The following is a 19,821-nucleotide window of genomic DNA, read 5'->3' as shown; positions in this document are numbered from 1 at the left end:
TGTTTACACAGCTGGATGACCTTGAGAACAGCTGGTGTCGTCTTTCGCGGGACATTCTCATGAAACTCTCGGGAGGAGAAGGGTAAAAAGTAGGGTGAATACTAGATGGTGGTATATTTCTAAATATTTTTTTTTAATTACGATTTTAATTGATATTTCCGACCCCCCCGACTTAATTAAACGTAATTATAAAAAAATCTATTAATTAAAAAAATTAAAAAACTATTGGATGTTGTTTTTGACATCAGAAAATAGCTTTAAATAACTTTACCGAAGTAAAATCGACGCACTAGAAGTTTAGAAGGATGAATGAAGTTCCATAAAAAAATCCCATAAAAAAACAATTAAGCGTTAATTACGGTCATTAAAGGTTAATTAAAATCGCAATAAAATTTTTTCGCGCGGGTAAAAATTTTTCAAAAAATTTGGAGACTTAGAAAACATTCCAAAGATCAAAAAATTTTTTTTCGGGTCCCAAAGTACCGTTTTTTTGTAACGCTATAAAATTTTGTCCGAGTTATCTCGGGTTTGGACGTCTATGCACGTCAATGGTCGTTAAGGGGTTAATATATTAAAATATACGTATTATACTCTGTAATACTACTAAACTAGAGCCTTATACTCCGTTCGCACCGAGCATTTCAATCTAGATTGTGAGCAAGGTCGGGGACTATGTCTTGGTGCGATCTCTCTCGACCGTTTCAATCTCGACCGAAACGAGGTTTAATCGCGATCGATTCAAGAGAGTTCTTGAAACTAGATCCAGTCATAAGAAAGATCCCACAATCTCACGTGCGCGAGATAATACAAGATGGCTGTGGAACACGTGTCGGGCTATGGATAGTGAAATAAAAAGGATATTGTATTTCGAGAGACGATAACATCTGTCTATTATCAGCAGTGCCATTCGGGGTGAAAAATTTCTCTGCCTAAAAAAAAACGAAAAAAAATCGACGGCACTAATATATTATTGTTACCTGGTCTTCGCTCAGGGCCCCTTACGTTCCAAATACGCCACTGATTATTAGATATGTCGCAAGAAAAGGTATTGTATTTATTTCTAGCCAAAACTTCCATTTCGTTTGTCGGTGATTGTCAGGGAAAAATTTTCTGCTAGCGAACCCTTTGTTAACTATTTCGAATATCATCACTGCATATAAGATGATCTTGCATATAGGACGAGGTGTGACTTTAAAGGTCAAAATAAAGAAAATTAGATTTATTAATACAATTCTAATTTTACATCATTTAATTGCAAATAAAATATTATCAAATGCATGTATTGATGCAAACAACCATGTTTTCTTGATGCCATCACCTTTTGTCTACTTGGACTCTCCTTTTGAAGCTTCGTTACAACTCTTCTCTTTTTCACACTCACTCCATCAAGCATCATCCTCTGATTTATCGAGTGAATTTGAAATGCAGTATTTCCTGAATGACTGCTATCAGCTCTTGAGGAATGCTTTTTCATGCAACTGACATCCACTTAGCAGAACCAAAACATTATAATACACATAACCGGAAAAAGTTTATTTTTAATGATTCAGAACGTGCAAATATTCATTAAAAATACCAATTTAACAAATATAAAGTAACTACATTTATAATCATTGCTAAATGACCAGTATTTCATTAATGATTTTGTAACTACGAGTATTTTCTGCGGACGAATGAGATACAACGCGGTTTCTAATTGATGGACGTAGGTGTTTAAGCCAATGAAAAAAGGATGCAGGAATACATTGACATCCTCAAACAAACATGTCTTAGTTTGTCTACAGTAGGTGCCAACTTACCATAAATAGACTATAGACTGGTATTTAACGAGTCAGAAATAGTGACCGGTCAGTCATTCTTTTCATCAAATTTCCATTCATCTATTTTTGGACTGTCTCTTTTAAAGTGACATTCCCCTTGACCTCAATAGTATCCTGCTATAATGGCAGCATGAACTATACCTGGTTCACAGAATTTATTGCAAAATGCAAAGAATCCTTTGCTTGTGCATATAGGATGACCTAGGTTTTTGTAGCAGTGAAAAATGAATAAAGTCTTCATCTTATACGTAAGTAAATACGGTAATACTGTTCCAGTACAGGATGCAACTCTCACATATTTCTGATAAGCATTATATGGCTCCTATCATACCACCCCTGTATTAGAAATTACACACATTTCACTTACTTCACTGATATTCAAATGGAGTTTGGCCTAGAAAAATGCAAAATATTTCACTTAGAAATAGGAATACTGAAGATGATTTTGTAACTTGAAAATGGAGACAACATTGAATCCATCAATGAAGACAATACAGTGGGTGATCAGTTAACAAACATAATCCATTCCAAAACTTTGTTCGTTATCCGAATTGTTCGTTAACTGATTATCGATTTACCGTAGGTTTTTATGGGAATTTGATTAATTCGTTATGGAGACCCCAAAAAATAAAAAATATATACTTTCTTACTACGTTTATTTATATGTAAAAATAAAAATACATATATACACAGTCTTGCATTTTTATTAGTCATGTTTTTTTCATTTGTGGGAGTTAAAGAATCTGTCTAATGTTGATTGCTTTTCTCTCTTCTTCACAATTTTTCAGAAGTAATTAATAGCATTGTAATTGTAGAGATCCTCAAGCCTATTAACCTCAACCTGGTTTGGATGCTATTCAAATGGGGTCCTAATGGAAGTATTCACAGGTTCTTAAAAATCTTGTTCCACAACTAAATGGGACAAAATTAAAGATCTGGATTAAACAATGAACGTGTTTTTGTAAATGATTTAAACAATAGAAAAGACTAAAGTCGAGGAAAATGAGGCTGGCGAGGAGTTGTATTTAGTTGTGACGTTGACCTCTCCCGTGCCTTCCATTGGGTTTCGAATTGTCACCAGGTGACGATGAGAGATCAATGGAGAGGCAACTTTGGATGAAAAACCTATAAAACCGCACATTTCAAGGACATTCAGAGTTCTTGGTTCTTAGTTCAGAGTTCAGAGTGCTTCGCTTCTAGATTTTTGCTGCTGTTCAGTGACAAAAGCTTTGATGACGTTTCAGGGCGTGTCTTTGACATCCACTCCCGGCAAGTTTCACCCAGTTTTCCCGTAGATGAAAATCATCTCTTCAACTTGTGCTGTGCGCCCCGGGGCTGACGTTCTCCACATCACCTTCACCGGACGTTCAAATGATCGACTGAATTGAACGTTTCGCACAAACTGGTTCACCCTTTGGATTGGCCTTACGCCAAATTTATAGAGTTGTTGTAAGCACCATTTTATATTTAATAAATGGTTTACGATGGAAAGCCTGCCTTAGTGAGTTCTTTCCACTCCCACATGACTGTGTCGATCGCTTGGTTATCGAGACAGCTCCTCCAGTTGGCTAACCTCACACTAAGACTGTCATTCTGACATCCTCCTACTTCTTCAAAATATCTTTAATAGCAGATATCGGCATTAATCCTCTTTTTCAGAAGAAAATATCTCACCGAGATTCTTGATGTTCTTCATTCAAGAGTTCTTGGCGTTCTTCTGTTGTCAGGTCAGTTTCAAGTTCCATTATGAGCTCTTCACTGTTCTTTATTTCTCAGATGTGATTGTTGTTACTCCTTAAGCTGCTTGAGTCTTCTTGATAATACAGTATCTTTCTTAGATGAAATTGAACTGCGGCCTACTATAGACCTGTTCAAGCCATACCGCCCAGCAACATCAGACATCTGCATACACTATACCTTTGCTATTATACTCTCATCTTCTTGAAAATAAAAACCCATGCAATACTTAACGAGTATTTGTTAAGTATGACAGTCTCGTGAATACTATAAAATAATTGTTTCTGTGAGAAAAATAAAACTCTGGAATTACAAGGGAGAGTTTCAAAGTTCAGAGGAATACTATCCGACAGGGTTGAGCATTGATGTCGATGTCTCCCGTGCACCAAAAAGTTTCGAATTGTTGCCTGAAGACAAGGGAAGACCAATCGATATTTATTATTTTACGTCACTTCTTCTTGTGTTTGTTCTGTGAGGTGTTCGTTATCTGATTATGTGTTCATTGTCCGAACATAAAATCTTTTGCGAAAGTGTTCGTTAACCAATCACCCACTGTATTCATATTTGGCATTAAACATTAGACACACTCAGAACTAGAAACACCTCTAAAGGAAAATATGAACAACATTAATAAAACATGATGAACATTACCCTGTCCTCAGTAGAAAGACTGACTCTCCCTTGTAAAGAGGAGGATAAGACCTCTCATTATTTTAAACCTTACTACAAAGACACTGAGAGTTTTTTACAGAAAACAATAAACATCACAATTAAACAAAGCTGTAATTCTTATCTACAAAAATATTACACCATTAAACTTATGTAAAACTATTCTGGATCTAATGAAATATAAAAAATGCATAGATATTATCAGACAATCTTGAGCTCAGAAGGAGCTCTACTGTATTGTAGACATCCTATAGTGACCCCTGCTAATGATCTCATCTAGGATCATGGTGACAGAACTGCATCAAAGTACTAGCTGACTGATAAATGCCTTTTTGGAGAGATGGAAAAGTTCATAATTGTCATATAAGACCATGCCACGAATACAAGAAACTACAGGAAGGACATAACATATAGGAAGTACACCAATCAATAGAAGAAATGTCCAAGTTTCATCTCCCATCTGCATTCAAATACCTTGTTGTCTACTCCCTCTAGGAAGCACTATAAACAAAAATGGCAATCCACAACAGTGGTGTTTTACATTCTGCATTTGCAAAGTAGGAATCACTCATCATTGTGCAACACAAGTCATCTGCAGGACCATAGAGGAGTGACAATGGATATGCTGTAGTGAGTTAAGAAGAATTTGAATATATATACCATGTGACATGAAGTGCAGACATTGAGAAATTGTAATGGGCAAATGTGAAATTTGGATGGTTTTCTAATGTTTTAATATAAAGTATATTAAAATATTAGATAATAATCTCAGATAATAATTAAGATGGTGGTATTATTTTTGGAAGACCCTGTACTACTACTATTTTATAATGAGTACTTACTGATGAATAAGTATTTCAGATAGAAAAATGAATGCATGAAATTATTTAGTTGCATTTGTAGTTTATGTTGTATATACAGTGACCTCTCAGTTATACGACACTAAAGGGACCAATGATAAAAGTCTTATGAGAGAATTGTACAAAAGATAGATTGGCTTGAATGAAAAATGTTAAAAATGTAACTGTAACTCTTCAGTATTGATTACTGCAGTTAAAAGCATTATTTCTTTTAAATTCAAAATACAAAGTAAAATCTGGCAACGTTGCTACCTATGTCACCTAGAAATTAACGTGCATATCCAAGTTTTGCTGCAAAAGTGGGCCTGCAGGCTGAAGTACAGTACTGTATTTTTCTTTATGTTAAAAATTTTTATAGGGCAGAAACTGGAAGTATATGAATTTTGGAAATTTTGTTGGCCATCTGAAGGTTACTTTAACATAGTTAAAAATAATACATATCAGGGAAGGTCAATTTGTCAAAGTTTGAAAAATATGCATGTAAATAATAGTGGCCTGACACAAAATTAATACCAAAGTTATTAGTCAATACATACCTGGCAACAGCTTTAGGGGAATGCAATAATAGTCTGGATATACATGACAGTGATTGCTAAAGTGTTATGACATCATCACTTTTTTTTTTATCTAAACGAATAGCTGCAGCCATTCTCTGTCTAAAAACAGATATTATTTGCAATATGATAATCCTCTCTGCTTTCTTATTTTCCTGGGCACCTGTTTGACCTATGGCAAAGTGACACCACTCTGTTCTTGTGATTGACAATAATGACAGTAAAGTAAGGGGAAAATACATTAGTCTGAAACATTTGTAGGGCTGTAGAACTGAGAGAGTTGTTCAAATGAGAGTTTTTATACATATGTTTTGGCCAGGACCAGGGAAAAATGTCTCATAACTGAGAGAGTCGCTTAAATGAGAGGTGTGTAAGTGAGAGGTCACTGTATTTCAATGCATTTACCCAAATTTTTATTTCATATGTTACTTTTGATTGTGTTACTATTATGTAGAGTTGTTTTATGTTTTGATTGTTTATATACTCATATTTCCTAATTTATTTGCAATTCCAATGAATCTTGCTATGCTGATGGCTAATTTTTCAATTTTGGGAGCCAGCTTAATTTACCATCTATAATAATTTCATTAATTTATTTTGTTTGGTTTTGTTAGGTTTCATCCAGATATAGAGTGACATCTAAATGTTTCTGAGGAGAATTTTTATTGATATACAGTATATAGTTGCATTTAACTTTGTTCATTGATATTTTATTTGTGGCTACTTAACTTGACTTTTATTTTAAAACTCCATGCAATTCATTTTCTGTCCAAACGTGAACTAAGAATTGAGTACTAGCAAGTCAATAATAACGTTTCAGGGACCATCTACAATGATCGCTTGTCACTACAATGGCAATGACTGCTAGCATTAAAATAATAATAATAATAATAATAATAATAATAATTGTGCACGCTTGTTCTCTAGTTACCTTATATCCTGAAAATGAAATCACGGACCCTCATTTTAATTTAATTTCCTTGTCTCATATTATGTGAAATTATACATTGCCCAAGAAGTCAATTTCTTGTGGTCGGAAATCTCTACATTATTATTTATCATATCGTTAAGGGTCAAGTTATCGACTCTTGATAATTCCTGCTAATGAGTATATAGTCTGAAAGCATTAGAATTTATTAAGAAATTTCTGCTTCAAGAAAAACAATTTGAATAGAACTTGTTCTTAAGAAATGAACATTTTTGGAATAGCTTTTATTAATAATTATGTTTAAACATTACATTATAATATGGTAAATTCATATATCAGTTATTTTTATTATTATTATATAAACTTTGTTTTTGTTATTAACTGTCTATGTTTTCATAATTAATATTCTGGAATGTTTTTCAGAATCGAATTTGGCAGAGAGATTACAGAGACAGAAGATGTATTCAGCCAGATAATGGATATTATACAGAGGTTAGTATGGACATTTAAAATTTTATTTTTGTATGGGAAAATGTTTATGTAAATTTATTTAATGTAATAATTTTAATTAATTACTTTAAAAGATTATGTTTACAATAAGAAAACAAAATGTAGTTGACTCTGCTTATTGTAATTGTAGAAAATATTATTAGTTAGATAATGTTATCAAAATTAACAGGTACTAAAACATACAAGTTAAAATATGTTATACACACAAATCTTAGTCTATTATCGGATTATTCGGAAAGCAATTTTGTTTTTTTACCACCAGAGGGATTAGTTGTATTTTTAACTAGCCAACTTCATTCTAAACCGTATTATCATTATATATTTTGACAGCTGACATTTCAAGGCTTATTTGTAAAAAAATTTCGTTTGATTCTGTGCAAATTTTTTTTTCTTTTGTATTCCATTAAATATGGAAAATCAAAAGCATTATTTTTGGCATATTTTGCTTTTTTTTATTACCGAAAAGGTAAGAATGCTGTTAAAGCAAGAAAAAAATTGTGTGATGTGTATGGAAATGATGTGTTGACAGGACAACAGGGCCAAAACTGGTTTGTAAAATTTTGTTCTGGCAATTTTGATATTGAAGATGCACCACGTTTCGGAAGGCCAGTTGAAAGCTGACATAATAAAAGTATTGATTGAAGTGAACTGCCAAATAACAACATGAGAAATCGCTAAGAGATTAAATTTGTTGAATTCAACCATTTATGATCACATGAAATGGCTTGGTTTTGTTTCAAAGCTTGATATATGGGTTCTACGTGTTTGTAAAGAAAGAGATTTGCTCCATTGCATTGATATCTGTGATTTGCTTCTCAAACATCAAGAAAATGATCCATTTTTGAAGCAAATCATAACTGGTGACGAGAAATGGATAGTTTACAACAATGTTGAATGTAAGCAATCATGGAGTAGAAGAGATGAGCCAGCTCAAAGCACTTCGAAAGTCGATATTTACAAAAATAGAATTGATGCTTTCAACCAAAGCCGAATTATCGGGCTAGCAAATGGCTATAGTAATATTAATAATTTAAGATAATTTGGTACTAGAGTTAGGCGTTAGGCGCCATCTTTTGCTAAATTTAATAATTAGAATTTTAATTAAATAATTTAAATAAATTTAGGCCTAACTGGAAGAAAAGAAACGGCCCAAAGCGGGACTCGAACCCGCAACTTCTGCTATCCATGCAGACACGTTACCAGTTACGCTACCCAGACTTCCGATCCGCTCTCCTCTTCCAGCTGATATAAGATTACCGTACGATCATCGACAGTTATTACAATGCCGGCTGAGGACACATTAATTGCCCATGTCCTCCCAAAGGCACTCAACCGGCCACCACAACCCCGGCAAGGCGTATATATATAAATAAACAACTACTAGCCCGTTATAGATAATGAACAACCAAAGCCGAATTATTTGGCTAGCAAATGGCTATAGTAATATTAATAATTTAAGATAATTTGGTACTAGAGTTAGGTGTTAGGCGCTATCTCTTGCTAACTCTAGTACCAAATTATCTTAAATTATTAATATTACTATATAGCCATTTGCTAGCCCGATAATTCGGCTTTGGTTGATCGTTATCTATAACGGGCTAGTAGTTGTTTATTTATATTGATGCTCTCTATTTGGTGGGATTTTAAGGGAGTTGTTTTTTGAACTTCTACCAGACAGTTCCACAATTGATTCGAAAATGTACTGTTATTAACTGAACAAATTGAGTGATGCTATCAAACAGAAAAGGCCAGAATTGATCAACAGAAAAGGTGTAGTGTTTCACCATGATATTGCCAGACCACACACAAGTTTAGTAACTCTGTCAGAAATTGTTACAGCTTGGATGGGATGTGCTACAATACCCACTATATTTGCCAGATCTGGCACCCTTGGATTATTACTTATTTCAGTGTTTACAAACATTTTTTAAACAGTGAAACATTTATTTCAAATGAAGATGTCAAAAATCACTTGGATCAGTTTTTTATGAGCATGGAATTTGTTGAATTTCATAATGCAGACCTAAGTAGTGTGAAATATGAGAATTCTTTACACTTGGACTTCAATAGTATGGAATACGAGTAATGTTCACACACAGACCTCGGTAGTGTGGAATATAAATAATCTTCACATTTAGACCATTTTTATTGAACAGGTTTTTTTTATTCCCTGTAAAACTGATTCCTAGAACCCCATGGACAAGCTTGGACCCTGTTTATATATATAAACTTGTATAGGTGAGTGTGGATGTCTTATAACTCCTGCAGTTTTTGTCCAATTCAGATGAAATTTTGGTTATATTTGTTTGGGGAATATACAGTTGTGGGAGTATATTTGCTTAGTAACGGGTTTTCGATTGGTGTGTATATTGTATATTTGTTTCATGTTCTGACAAAGCATAGGCTATGTATTTTGCAGAAATATTAGTTATAGAATAAACGTTTTATTGATTTTGGATCAGTGATCACACTTACGTTGCAGTGGGAATTTTCCTTAAGTTGCATTTTTAAATATTTTGGCAAATGACATATTTTAAACTTTAAAAAAAGATAGTTTCATCATGTCACTTCTATAAGAAATTTAAAAAAAATTATCCATAGTGATCACATGACATTCTACTATCTAATTAGAAGTAACAGTCTAACAAGCCCATTATTTAGAAAGTGTTATTGCTTATTTAACTAACATACATATAATTTATCTTTGTTTTATCAATGTGGAATTAAAAAGACTTGCTATTTTGTCAAAAAAAAAAAAAAAACATTCGTAGGGAAAAGCATAAGAGAAAAATTGCTTATGTAAATTCTAGATCTAAAAAGAATAAGAACAACCAAGATCCCTGAAGGACATGAAGTCCAATTTGAGCAACATCGAATAAGAATGGCTTTGTCAAGGGCTGCAGAAACAGCATCACAACGTCACTCATCAAAACAATATTAAGGTGTCTATTACTAAAGGAAGATGGCAAGGAAATCTTTAAGAGACAATAGAGTGTTTACTCATAATGTAGTCTATGAAGAAATTTTATAAAGAAAGATTTTAATATTATTTTAATGTAAAAGTCTAATTCAGTTTGTGTATGGAAGCAAATTCTCTATAACTCCCACTATTTTTGTCCACTCCAAGTGAAATTTTGTTTTGTTGCTCTTTATGTTATAACAGATAGTAAAAACTACTTAATTTGTAGAAATATTAACAAGTCTTGAATTTCTTGCAATCTCTATTCTTCTCAATTCTTTAATCTACTTTCTCATAGAATGTATTCCATCATGCTTGATGGGAAAATTTCTAGTATATATATATATATATATATATATAAGTACTATCAAAATTATATGCAGATTACAACAAATGTTTAAAATCATTGATTAAATCTGCAGAGTGAGAGAAATAATGGCAGCATTTCATTTTGCTGAAATGCAGAATTAGACTTTATACTCGAGAACCTTAAATGTCCAGTAATAACACTATAATAGAAAACTAATGGAGTACGGTTGAAAACGTTAGTTTTCTATTAAAGTGTTATTACTGGACATTTAAGATTCTTGAGTGTAAAGTATATGCATTCCAGTAATTATGTAAGAAGTTGTTTCAGTGCAGAATTAGACTGTATGATTGGCAGAATACAGATCATTTGTCATAAATGAAACTTTAATTTTGATGGATTGGCTATTTGTGACATTTTTATATTTTTCAATGCTTATTCCATGGTATGTATAGGTTTTTATCACAAGTGTTATGTACTTTTGATCATTTTGCCCTCCTTATACACAGTATAATGCAGAAGAGCAAGAGCAATGCATTCCAAATATAGGGTCAAATCCCAAATGGGTTGCCAGTTCTTCTTTATTTGGTACGTAAACAGTTTTCATAAACATTATTCCTCTGCTTGAAAAATCTCTTCAAAAGTGTTTTAAGCAAAAGATTTAACACAACAAAACAAGAAAAAATAATTAATGAATTTATATATATATGAAAAAGAAATTATGAAAAAAAAACAATAATTGTAAGAACAAGGAAATGTGTTGCAGAAATTTCAAAATTTGGACTTTCGCATAAGAAAATGAATGGTAAGCATCTATCATTTTGTTTAATTGCAGCAAAACTTTTACAGGTTTCGAGGATTTAGACATTTGGAAACAAATCATCCAATATTCATTGAAAAAGCTATTATATTTTTCAAAAGAAAACTGTCCAATTATCTCAAAATTTTGTATTGAAATAAAAATGAGTCAACTCTCAAAAATTGACTGAATTTTCAAAGGCAATTTAAAATAATAAATTTTCAAATTTATAACATCTTTGAAGAAAAGAACTAGCTCGGAGCAGGACTTGAACTCGCAACTTCAAATTTATAATAAAATAAAAATAAATAAAATATGAGAGAAACTTTTAATTTGCTTGGTTGTTATTTATGTTTTACTGTGGATAATCATAACAGTTTCTACTGTTTTTAAATTTCTACTAATCTTGGAAAATCTTGACTGTCTATTATCGTATACTGTCTTTTAGAGAGCAGTTTTTAAAATTGTCAGTTTGTCGTTACTTTCCTTGCCAGAAAGAAATTTGAAAAAAAAAAAAACTTTGGCAGTCATTCTGTGTTGATTTGAAAAATCTTTTATTATTAAAACAAAGTGTAAAAGGAAATGTTTGATAATTGGAATCATTGGTGGAAAAAATGGACAAGTGCCAAACACAACAGACAAGCAAACAGCAGCCTTGAAAAGCATACAATTGAGAGCTCTGATGTTAGAAGATACAGTAATCTGTAATTGATTAAAAATTTGTAAAAATTATTGATCGGGTAAGTAACTACGAAGAAAGTATTAAGTATGACAGTATTAAAACTAAGAGAGATATATGATACAGACATTAAAGGATTTAAGAAAAAAGGTCTTAACATTAATATTATCAAAAAAACATGCATCATGTGATTGTAAATAAATTATTCTTATTCAGTGCTGTCTAGAGAGAGATACAATCCAAATGCAATCATATCTGGTCTGATAACATTTCAGGATATGTGAAAGGCATTTTTATGGAAAAAATCTGTATAGCACTTTGACATTGCAAGCAATGGAAAACATTGTTAAACAGTCAATGAATATTGTTGTAGGCTCCATTAGTGTACTTACTGTATCATAGCAAAATGTGGAAGGTATTTGAGAAATTTGGTGCCTTGTTATCTGTATAAGGTCAATCATAGCCAGCAGTTGTTTGCTACCAACAGAGAATCCAGATTGACTTTCTTTAACACCAAATTCTTCAAACTCAAACTGGATAATAACTATGTATGTTTCAATAACCCTACATCCAATCCAGCAGGATAACACTAAAGCAATTTAAATGTTTTTGGTCCAAACTGAAGGTCTTCCTCAGGAACACTGAGTTCTAAAATGGAATGCTAACATACTATGGAACACAAACTTTAAAAACTTGAACTGATGGAATTCAAAGATTGAATGGAATTACATTGTCAAAATGTAGTATGTCCCGTCAATTTGAGTAAAGACATTGCTGATGTGGGCTTACAGTTTTGGCACGGTGGTCGGTCAGTACCAACCAGAATGACTATATAAACCTTCGTATACCCTCATACAAAAAGTCACACAGGATTAAGTTGGAGTACGGAGGTCATGACAGAAGATGGTAATCATCGTTTCTGATGTGATCAATCCATTAGTTTGGTAGTCTGATGTTCAAGAAGTTAGACATTCCAGTGGAAATGTGGCAGAATCACCATTCAGTATCTGGTTTAGACAGTGTTTTAATTTGAGTGGAAGTCACCATTTTGATTTGTTTGTCATATCGTTTAGATAAAAATGGATATAATTAATTTGATAAATATTGTAAACAAGATGAAGCAACAAAATTATTCATTTTGACAGTTAAGAAGGGGGAGAGAAATATGAAATTGAAATAATTTTTTAGAAATTTATTCCAAAGAAAGATTCCAACTTTGGTATAGATTTTCTAAATCTGGATTTGTTGATATTTTAAGTCATATTGGTGCCGAAATTAAACATCTAAATAGAAAAGAATTGTCATTAATTGCCAAACAGCAGTTGTTGATGGCCTTACAATTATAGAGCAATTGAAAGGTTACAATAATTTTACATTTATACTTGCCTTTTAGTTGTTCTATGGTGCGAGCTGACTGATAAGGAAATGAAGAGAATTTGCTTTGAATCTTCTCCGATGTGGTTTTTTACTGCCACAGTACAGTTATCATAATCCTTTTCCTCAATTATCTAATAGTAAATCATGATCATCATGTATTTGTTTTTCTTTTATTGTGTTGATTTTGAAAATAGTGAATAAGGACCAGATTTATATGCATTTAAAATTGCTATGTATGCATATAAAAATGTCAAATATATGCATTGCTTTGCACATTGAAATGCCTGAAATATGATTATGCATTGAAAGCATCAGTAATATACACTAAAGTTGTAGGTTGAAATGCATACATATTTTATTTCTGTCTGTGAGCAAATCTTACTAACATATATTACTTCACTTTTTAGGTGGGAGGGAAATAAATGCGTAACTATGAAGTCCTACCTAAAAAGTGAAGTAATATATGTTAGTAAGGTCATCGAAAACATATAATTTATGTTTTTGATGACGAATATCCAGTGAGACAGTTAAGCTCTGACCTTTCAAAATTAAAACAAAGCAAGACTTAAAGTCTCACTTAAACAATAAAAATTCTACACTACACTACACTGGAGAACATCGGGATGTGTAAAAAACTCCACTCTAAGAACCTATAACCGGTGTGATATATATATATATATATATATATATAAAGCTTACACATAAATTGATCAATTGCTACCACTGTGCACACTCGCAACACACCATCTTGACCGACTGCCACAATAACAACCCCCCTGACATGATACAACCGGTCCCTAGTGCACTCAATGAAATACAACGGATCCCTATCACATTCAATCCGTACCTAAAAACACTATTCCGAGATAGCCAAGAAAAGACATATTAAGATCGCATACAGGAGATGCCCTACCATCTTTGACATCCTTTGCAACAGAAAGGACCCTCCTAGACAGAACAGACACCCTGGAATATATAGCATTCCCATTAGGGACAACAGATTTGATAGGGACCGTGTTTATATCAGATCCACAAAACGCTCCTTGGAAATCAGACTCCAGGAACATATAGCGGACATACGTCATCAGAGAAGTACCTTTGCTCTCGCCGCGTACGCCGCTGACCCGGACATTGTGGCAGCCTTCCACCAGGCGAAACTCATTTGCACTATGTCACATAACGAACACCTTAAGTGGCTGGAGGCAATTCAAATCTACAAATTGTCCCTCAATGAGAATTGCATCAATTTTAAAGATGAATTGATTTTGTTGACAGCATGGCAGACGTTGATAGACTCCGACTTTAAAGTCATGTCAGGTCAACTAGACGAACACACTCATGTCTCATGTAACACCTTATTATTGTTTCTCGAATTTCCTTTAACGGTTCGCTCTGTTCCATCAGTAATTCAGTCTCACACCTGAAGAAGAACTCCCAGCAGTTTGAAAACGTTTGTGGTGATAAGCATCCTTTGTTTTGTTTTTTTTTTTTTTTATATCACACTGATTATAGGTTCTTAGAGTACAATAAAAATTCTTTACATCAAAACAAAAAGCAAAATGCTAGAATTACAGTGGAGAATTCCAAAGTTTGGAGGAATTTTAGATGGTTGGGATTGGGTTAAGTGTTGATAACAAACTCTCCTTGTCCCAAAAGGTTTCAATTTCTCACTGGGAGATGAAGGAAGACGAATTAGAATGTGGAATATAGGAGAGAATCCTATAAAAACTCATGTTTCAAGAACGTGAAGTACTTTGCTTCAACAATTTGTTCATTCTCTCACCATTGTTCTATCTCCCAGATCTGTTTGTTCTTCTGGAGTTGTTCTCTCTCCAAGGTTTGTTTGTTCTTCAAGAACTGTTATATCCAAAGCTTAATAGTGAACCCTGGGGCTGTTGATCTTGCAGATTACCAATGAGGAACCAAGTGAAGACGTCCAATGGGAGATTTGGACTTTTACTAGACTCACTCTCTTCTTAAAAAGAAATATCAAAGGATGATTGCAGAGACATGGATATAGAAACTTTTGTAAGAAAACATTTAACATTTTATTAAATGGTAAAAAGTGAATGGTAAGTCTGTTTTAGTGAGTATTTCAAGTCCGCGCACAATTGTCTCAATTCCTCGACCATCCCAACAATCTCACACAATCGGCTGACTTTACATAACAATAGATGACACAAGGGAATTGAAAATTGTGATGTCATCCAAACACATATTGGAATAATGTTTCATATTGGAGCTGCACATTGAAGTAAGTTATGAATAAAATTACACTAGCTGCATAACCGGCTTTGCTTGGGCTTTTGAGGAGTGAGGTTGAGTTGGGAGAGGGTGATAAAACAATGGTCTTAGCAACTGAAATGTACATTTATTGATCTCAGTATTTGCAATAATGAAACTAAAAGACAAAAAATTGTTCAGGCTAAAGTTAACAGGGGATGGGACCTTACATTATACATTTGCCACTTTGCCACGCTTGAACCATTGCACCTTTTTTAAATCTCTCTTCAGTGGCATTATCTACAGGATAAGAGCTTTAATTTGATACCTGAATTGTATTTTTAGCTCCAGCCGTTTACTCAAACTAAATCAGACAAAGTGAAACTCTCTTTCAGTTAATACATAGATGTTCAATAAAATTTTATAATTTTCAGTAATCAATCAGTCATTGAATTTATTTTTGTATATCCAATTGTTTACAAGATATTTGAAGATGACTGGGTTAATATAGTTCCCTTATCTTAGTTAAGTCGCTAGTCTCTAAAGTAGTCATATATTTTTATTTATAGCCTTGTACAAATGACGAGAAATGAGTAAATGCTCTTATTAAGTTATTAATTTTCAGTGCATCTAAAACTTGTTTATGATAAATTACTGTTTTACACTTCATGTATGCATGTTTCACCATGCTGAGACTCTTGAACCATCTTTTTAGTGGGAAATGATTTCGTTACTTATATTATATTACAGAATTTTTCCATCTGTTTTAAATATCTGTAATCCAAATTTCTGTAATACTTTGTTAGCGATTCAGCAATAGCATTTGCTGTTTTATGTTTATTGTTGGTTGATATATAAATAACATCATCTCAAAGCCTGAGTAGTATATAATACAACGCCAAATGATTGCCTAAATATCGGGCTATAACGTGGCTAGTTAAATGATTAGTATAAAGCAATTTGACACTAGAGGTAGACATTAAGTGCCATCTGTTAAGAAAAGTAATAATTATAATTAAATAAATAAATTATTAAATAAATTTAGAACCTTCTGGAATAAAAGAACTGGCTCGGGACGGGGCTTGAACCCGCAACCTCCGCTTGCCGTGTGGTGCACTTGCCAGTTACGCCACTCGGACCCCGAGCCTTTCGCTTCCAGAAGTATATTAATTTAGATATAACCTTACTCGGTTAATAGCTTTATACTAATCATTTAACTAGCCACGTTATAGCCCGATATTTAGGCGATCGTTTGGTGTTATATTATTGTTTGTTGACTCAAACTCAAACTTTTCTGCACATGAACCATTTATGAAAGTGTGAATACTTCATTCATTATTAAATTTATAGATATATAACATTTACAATAATTTTAATCCAATTAAATCCCAGAATTTTGAAAATTTGAAAGATGATACAATGTAAAACATTATTATTGGGATTTTAAAAGAATAAGAGTTTTCAATTGTTCAAATTTAAAACATTGAATTTTGTGTGCTTGTCTGTTAATTGTGTGTTGGAATGATACTTCTCACATAAACTGTACATGTGCAAAAAAGATTCACTTGCACAGAAAGCAGAAATGAAACATTTGAAAAAGTAGCATTTGCAATCATGCAAGCAAGCTGTATAGTTTATAAAGCACTTATTTAGTCCCAAAAGTGGTTAAGTCTGCAACATATGCAGTAAAAATCATGAATGCATATAAAATATGCGTCATTGAACAATCTTAATTTGATCCACTTGGACCCAAATATGTTTGTGTTGAGGTTTCAACATCATAACATTTAAAGAAAAAAGCATGCATATGCATATAAAACCAGTCCTTAGTAATAAGCAGCAAATGCTTTTAAGAGTACTCATTACTTTTGGATTCTTACCAGTACTATACTTTAACAATGAGTAATTATTATTTGTCAAAATAGATACAGATGATTTGGGATATTTTTGTATAAAGTACCACCTTAATTTTTAATTTAACATTTCTTTTTTTATGTGACTTTTTACATAGAAAATTTTTTATTTTACTTTATCGTAAAATAAAAAATTACCAGCATATTTCCAGTTATTTTTGTTAAAGTAAATCTTTAGCAAAGAAAATAATAATTGGACAACAAAAGAAACATTCAACATACCCCATGTTTATCGTTTAAGAACTCACCATCTTTTCTCTCTATTTTAGCATCATTGCCAGTTTTTTCAACACAATAACAATCTGAGTCAAGAGTATATCTGTATACTGCTAACCAATGATAAAATACTATAAAATAAAAATAAAACTTTGATTAATATTTCATTATAATGTTCATTCATAATTATTACTTTAATAACATGTATTTTAACTGGAATTTATTGAAAAAAATCACTTTTTTTCACACCAGTAGTTTATTGTTTTTATTGCTAGCGGTTTTGGGCATTGAATATGTCTTTAAAAAACGTATGAAATAATAATTCTTAAAAATAATTAAAAATGAATGGTAAAATTGTCATATTGTAAGTTTATAGTAATATAAAAATATCAAATATTTATGATATACAGTCGAGTTTGCTTAAGATAGCATTATTGGGATTGCTGTGTCACACTCCCTTATGCAGAATAACAAGATCACCCAATTATTATTCTATCAAATAATCAGTAAGTACAGTATATTTATCAGTCACTTATTTTCACTTTTCCTCAGAAATATAGTAGGAGGTCTAGCTGAAAAGCTCCAAAGTTTCTGAGTGCTTTCTAATGGAATGTATGGTTAAAAACAGATAAGTATAATGCCACCTTAAAGTAAAGGTTGTGTGACCATTGAAATGTGCTTGCAAATCAGTTCTTGCCTTGATCTCTTATGATGAGGATGAATGTATCAATACATGTAATATGTACTGTTTGCTCATATACAGTGTGTAATAAAACTCTACCAATATTTTAGGGATAGATTTAGGGTCTAAAGTAAAGTATCTCTAAAATATTGGCACAGAGTTTCATTACACACTGTATATTTTATGAAAATTTTTTAACGTGTAATTGCTGATAGCCAGGTGGTCAAATTGTTAAGGTGGCAGAATACTGTTCTGGGGACCAGGGATTGAATCCAGGTAGGTTGAAAAACCCCAGAAATTTTTTGGAGGATGTTGGTTCGCATACGTTGAGCCCCATTTCTCCCACCACATCACTGCCCCCATTGTGGGCCTGCTCAAACCCGTAATGGACTTGCTTAAAAAGGACCATTTTAAGTTTGTTAGAAAACTGAATAATGGTAGGCTTCATAAAATCTCATAACAGATACCATAGTGTAGAGAGCCTTGGCATCATACACCATGGAGAGTGATATACTGTAAAATTAAAGATAGACCCTTATAAATCTTCCTTAGAATAATACTTCTTACGTGGACTGCTGTGCTAAAAATGCATCAATATGGAGCTCATTTAAATGGACTGATCTACTATCTGGTGTTCTGGTAACAGGAGTCTCACTAATGGAAAACATGGAGGAGAAATTGAGAATATGGGAGCAGGGGCAGTATTCTGGTCATCGTCTCTCATCTCTGAGAGACAGTGTCTACATCACAAGCCAGTCATTGATTGGTTAATCATTTGTTTACATCTTGAGAGATCAGTGCGTCTCTCCAAACATGATTCTGGACAACTTTTTCTCTCGAACATTCTCTTGTCTCTCAGAGATGAGCAGATAGTTGTCTTTCAACCAGTCTTTTATCTTTTGCTTCGATTTCATTATATCCAGTATGGATGACTGGATGCTACTTGCCTTACACAACCGTATTAGGAACATTCTCTATCTGAGAAAAGAATATTTTGAGATAGATAACACTTATGATTTTTTTAAGTGGCTACTTGGGAATGTCACTGACTCCATCTTTTTTTAATGATCCTGCATCAATTTCTGAACTATTGAATATGCTGTTAATCTTATCCATCTATCTAAGTATTTTTTGAAATATTATCATTCTAAATTTCTCCCTAAATATGTACGCTTTCGTAACTTAGGTTAATAAAATTTTTATTTGTTAAGGGACAATATTACCCAAGACGTTTTCACATTATGATATTTAAAAAAATTACAGAACAAAAAACATATCTTTATCAAAATTACATGCTCTATTTGAATGTGTGCTTTCTTTATCATGTGATATAAAATTTTGTACTCTTCAATTTTGAAAATTTACAATTTTATTGGTTAAAATTTTATACTGTGTTGCTGCACAGATAACCTGAACATGTATAATCAACCTAATAGAATCGTGATGTCGACAACAAAGACAAGATCATTACGAACGACTAGAAGACCAGAATCGTCCCTGTCTCTGAGAGAGAAATTTCGTCTCTCGTTTTGACGTCCTTCGTCTCTGAAAGAAGAGACGAGAGATAAGTGACCAGAATATGGCCCCT

General features: G+C 32.7%; 1 protein-coding gene across 1 annotated transcript in view; it reads left to right on the top strand.

The window, feature by feature from the left end:
* Nucleotides 1-19,821, top strand: part of Wdr33 (WD repeat domain 33) — a 97,201-nt gene that overhangs the window by 38,267 nt on the left and 39,113 nt on the right. Inside the window, exon 3 of the mRNA XM_067283519.1 lies at nucleotides 6,992-7,060. Coding sequence (XP_067139620.1) covers nucleotides 6,992-7,060 — 69 coding nt within the window. The remainder of the gene's footprint in view (nucleotides 1-6,991; nucleotides 7,061-19,821) is intronic.

Source organism: Centruroides vittatus, unplaced genomic scaffold, assembly GCF_030686945.1.
Source record: "Centruroides vittatus isolate TY-2023 unplaced genomic scaffold, ASM3068694v2 contig_1213, whole genome shotgun sequence".
NCBI lineage: Eukaryota > Metazoa > Arthropoda > Arachnida > Scorpiones > Buthidae > Centruroides > Centruroides vittatus.
This window is presented reverse-complemented; position numbering and strand designations above follow the sequence as displayed.